This window comes from Hevea brasiliensis, chromosome 14 (assembly GCF_030052815.1).
Source record: "Hevea brasiliensis isolate MT/VB/25A 57/8 chromosome 14, ASM3005281v1, whole genome shotgun sequence".
In the NCBI taxonomy this organism is placed as follows: Eukaryota; Viridiplantae; Streptophyta; class Magnoliopsida; order Malpighiales; family Euphorbiaceae; genus Hevea; species Hevea brasiliensis.
This window is the reverse complement of record NC_079506.1, coordinates 24,778,633-24,782,961: the sequence shown is the minus strand read 5'-3', so window position 1 is coordinate 24,782,961 and position 4,329 is coordinate 24,778,633. Positions and strand designations below refer to the sequence as shown.

Sequence of the window (4,329 nt, the reverse complement as noted above, 5' to 3'; positions counted from 1 at the left end):
AATATGTTTAATAAAAAAATAATTAATAAGCAACATTTATTATTACAATGATTAAAAAGATATTAAATGAAATTTATAATAAAATTTTAAAAATTAAATAAAATAATATATTAAAATATTTAATTAAACTAATTTATAAATATAAGACTAATAAATATCAAAATAAAAAATTAAGTCTTCAACTCTTTTTTTAAATTTATAAACTCAAAAATTATTATAAATAAATATATCAATATATATTTTTACAATAAATCAATTTATAAATTAATAAAAATATCTCTTAATAAAAAGTCTAAGAATTAGTGAATAAAATTAAAAAAAAATTAGCTTATCTGATTCTTTTATAGGTATTGATGATTATTAAGGTGTCAAGTTTTATTTATTTGAGAGTCCGAATTATATATTCGGATATCAATATTATTATTATTTTTTAAAAGTAATTAAAATGATTATATCAGTATTGTTATTATTTTTTCTTTTCTTTGATTTTAATAGTTTTTAGGGTGAAAAAGAAATATAATGAATTTCTCATTTTCTTACTGTATATATTGTTAATGTAGCGGTCAATACGCAATATGCTTAATTGGAAAGCAAAAATAAAAAAATAAAAAAATATAATATTCTCTCAATTTCTCACGCTAATATATCACCACCTTCTTACCTCGTGCCATGAGACACTCTCCCCCTCTGAAAGAAAACCCAAAATCACACTCCTTAACTCGCTCGCTAACTCACTCACTCACTCATTTACTCACTCGCTCACTCACTCCGTTTTTGTTCTTCTTTATGTAGAAACCTCACTTCTTTTGTAACCGTAGCCAAAACCAGAACCTTTATTCTCCTTCTTACCATCACATTCTCTTCTTCTTCTTCGTTGCCCACAAATGGAAAAGAAGCAGGGTTTTTTCGCAGCTCTCAAAGAAGAAGTCGTTCGTGGTCTCTCCCCTTCTCGCTCCCGCTCCAACAGTCCCGCACGAACCACTTCGCCGTTTTCGGGTTTGCTTCGGAGAAAGAAGACCAGCAGCAGCAGCAACAACAACATCTATTGCAATCCCTACGCTTCGCAGCCGGAGCATTTGGTAGCGAGATCGGGGAGCTTGAGGCCTGTGCTTGGAGAAACTTTAACGCCGTTGATTGAAGGTCCGGATCCTGATGGAGGGGAAGCGGAGTCGAAACGGGTCGGTTCGGGTCTTGGGCAGTGGATGAAAGGGCAGTTATCGAGGACTCCATCAGTTACAAGTGCGGCGTACCGGAGGTCTGATCTGAGGTTGCTTCTTGGGGTCATGGGTGCACCCTTGGCTCCGGTGCATGTTAGCACCTTGGACCCTTTGCCTCACCTTAGCATCAAAGACACACCCATTGTAACTCTCTCTCTCTCACTTTCAGTGCTTAAGAGTTTTTGTTTCTGGTTTCTTTGAACTAATGGAGTTTTTCAAGTTTTTAGCTAAAGAAAGAAAAAATGGGTTTGCTTTAATTTTTGGAAACTACTTTTCTCTTACCTCATTTTCGATGGTTGTTTTCCTTAAACTATGTTTTACTCGCATACATTAATTTCTTTTGGCGAGTTCGGGTTGGGTTTGATTTACCAAAAGTAGTTGTATTTTGGAGTCTTTTTCTGTTTGATGTTTTTACAGTATGTATAGAAACGGAATATTGATGCATAAGTTATTTTGGTTGTTTAGATTTCCAACTCTTTATTTCTTTTTTCCTGGGTATATGTTTAAAACCGTGATTTGGTGCGTTTGAAGAATTTTAGATCCATGGGATTATTTACCTTTCTTTTCTTTTCTCTTCTCTGTTAATTTTCTGTTTGTCTGGTAAGAAAATTGAGAGAAAAGGAAAAGAAATTAAAAAAAAAAAAATCAGAGTACTGAGTAAAATTGTTGTTTTGTTCTCCAAATTTGAGATTAACCCTTTGATTTAACAAGTAGATCAAAAGTGCACAGAATAAAAACTACTTTATTTATTTGTTTTTTATTTTTTCTTAATAGTAGTATGAAATGGGTTGTTGCTATCTCGCAGAATTGTTCTTTGGCTTTTATGCAAATGTGGACAGAAGACTTCATTTCCTTTATTTTATAACTTAGTCATAGTGGAAAGTAACTGCTTAAAATTCATGCAAGAAAAAAGATTCTTACAATGTTTGTCTTATGAGATATGTACTATTGCAGGAAACTTCCTCTGCTCAATACATATTGCAGCAGTACACAGCGGCCTCTGGTGGGCAGAAGCTGCAGAACTCTATTAGAAATGCATATGCAATGGGAAAGGTTAAAATGATAGCTTCGGAATTTGAAACTCCCACCAGGGTGGTGAAGAACCGTAATGGCTCTAGGGGTGTTGAGTCAGGTGGGTTTGTGCTGTGGCAGATGAATCCTGACATGTGGTATGTTGAGCTCGCAGTTGGGGGTAGTAAGGTTCATGCTGGCTGCAATGGCAAACTTGTTTGGAGGCACACTCCATGGCTTGGTGCTCATACTGCAAAAGGGCCTGTTAGACCCTTGCGTCGTGCACTTCAGGTGAAGTTTTGTGTGTTAATTCTTCACATACTCTGCTTTATTTATTTATTGTGTTTTAGCTGTTTGCTCATTTCTGCACATGGACCTGTTTCAGGGTCTTGATCCAAGAACCACAGCTAGTATGTTTGCTGATGCAAGGTGCATAGGAGAAAAGAAGATCAATGGTGAGGATTGCTTTATACTAAAGCTATGTGCTGATCCTCAAATGCTCAAGGCCAGGAGTGAGTGCCCTGCAGAGATCATAAGGCATGTCCTGTTTGGCTACTTCAGCCAAAAGACTGGTCTGCTTGTTCACATGGAAGATTCACATCTGACCCGCATCCAGACTAATGGTGGTGATGCAGTTTACTGGGAAACCACAATTAATTCATTCCTTGATGATTACAGACCTGTGGAAGGGATCATGATTGCCCATTCTGGTCACTCTGTAGTGACCCTTTACAGATTTGGTGAAGTTGCAATGAGCCATACCAAGACAAAGATGGAGGAAGCTTGGACTATTGAAGAGGTTGCATTCAATGTTCCAGGGCTTTCAGCAGATTGTTTTATCCCCCCTGCAGACTTACGATCAGGGTCAATCAATGAAACTTGTGAGCTACCTCAGGATGAAAGAGGAAAGAGTGTAATGGCATTCGCAGCACATCTGACAAAAGTTGCAGCACTAGAGAAACATGTTAGCAGCACTGACAACATGATATGGAAGGTGGAAGTCTGAGTGAGGGTAGGATTGAATTAGGAAATTGTTTATACCGCTAGCCAGTTTTAATTAGCTAACCCATTAGAAGTTGCAAGTAAGAGATGAAGTCACTTTTTTGGACTTCGGTATATTCCTCTGTTAATCTGTAAATAGAGCATAATCATTCACAGGTCAAACTAGGCCTGAATGGATCTTTATACTCTTAATACAGAATCCAACTAGGGAGTTGGAGCTCAGTTTTCCAGTTAGGGATAGAGCAAATGGAGGTCAATTTTTAGTTTACCTTCCATGCCTGGGGTAAGGCGGTGAAGCTCTAACACAGCAGAACCATTAACCTTTTTATAGTTCTAATGCTTTTGCTTGAATGCATACTGCAGTGGCAGCAAGAAGGGAAACTGCTGCTGGCCAACATGAATTTAACGCTGATGTCTAGTTGTTCATTTTACTGTTTTGTGGATTTCTTACTCTTTTGTGTGGTTGCTTTAATTGGTGTAAAAGTTGTTTCTTGGTTTTGAAGGAAATGGAATTTTCTGAACCTGATGAAAGAGGGGAGCACAGATGAGATGAATTAGATTCTTAGCTGCAATTACAAAATTATGCATCTCAGCTAATGTGTTTGGTTATTTTGTAGCATTTGATCAGTACTTCTGGAAAAGGATGTAAACAGAAAATTTGTTGATCAACTATTGAATACTTATGATGAATATAGGTATTAGAAATCTTTCCTCAATCTCTCTCTCTCTCTGTCTCTTTCTCTCTCCATCTATGTGATCTCTGCATTTTGAACATTTTTGAATGCTGAGTAGTGTGATTTTGTGTTTTCCTTTGTTCATGTATGGATGATCCTTGTTGGGGTTATGTGAAATATTATTCAATTACTTAGTTATGATAGGGTCTGTTTATTGTACTGGATTTCTGAATGCGTAGGGTTATATTAATGCCCTTATTTCCATGTAACCATCTTCTCTTTCCATGGTGCTCGACAGCATCTTTTGGGTATCTGTACCTCTTCTTTTCACCTTTCTTAATATGCCACTGGTGGGGCGAGCAGGCTTACTTGTGTGGGCTGACTCTTAACTTTAAGGTTTATCCCTCAATTAATTTGAAAAATCC

General features: G+C 36.7%; 1 protein-coding gene across 1 annotated transcript; it reads left to right on the top strand.

Annotated features, from left to right (window-relative positions):
• The first annotated feature begins 599 nt into the window (after positions 1-599).
• Positions 600-3,946, top strand: LOC110643165 (uncharacterized). Its single transcript, XM_058134989.1, has 3 exons — positions 600-1,361; positions 2,172-2,519; positions 2,614-3,946. The coding sequence occupies exons 1-3, from the start codon at positions 885-887 to the stop codon at positions 3,232-3,234; spliced, it is 1,446 nt and encodes a 481-aa protein (XP_057990972.1). The 5' UTR covers positions 600-884; the 3' UTR covers positions 3,235-3,946.
• The last annotated feature ends 383 nt before the right edge of the window (positions 3,947-4,329 follow it).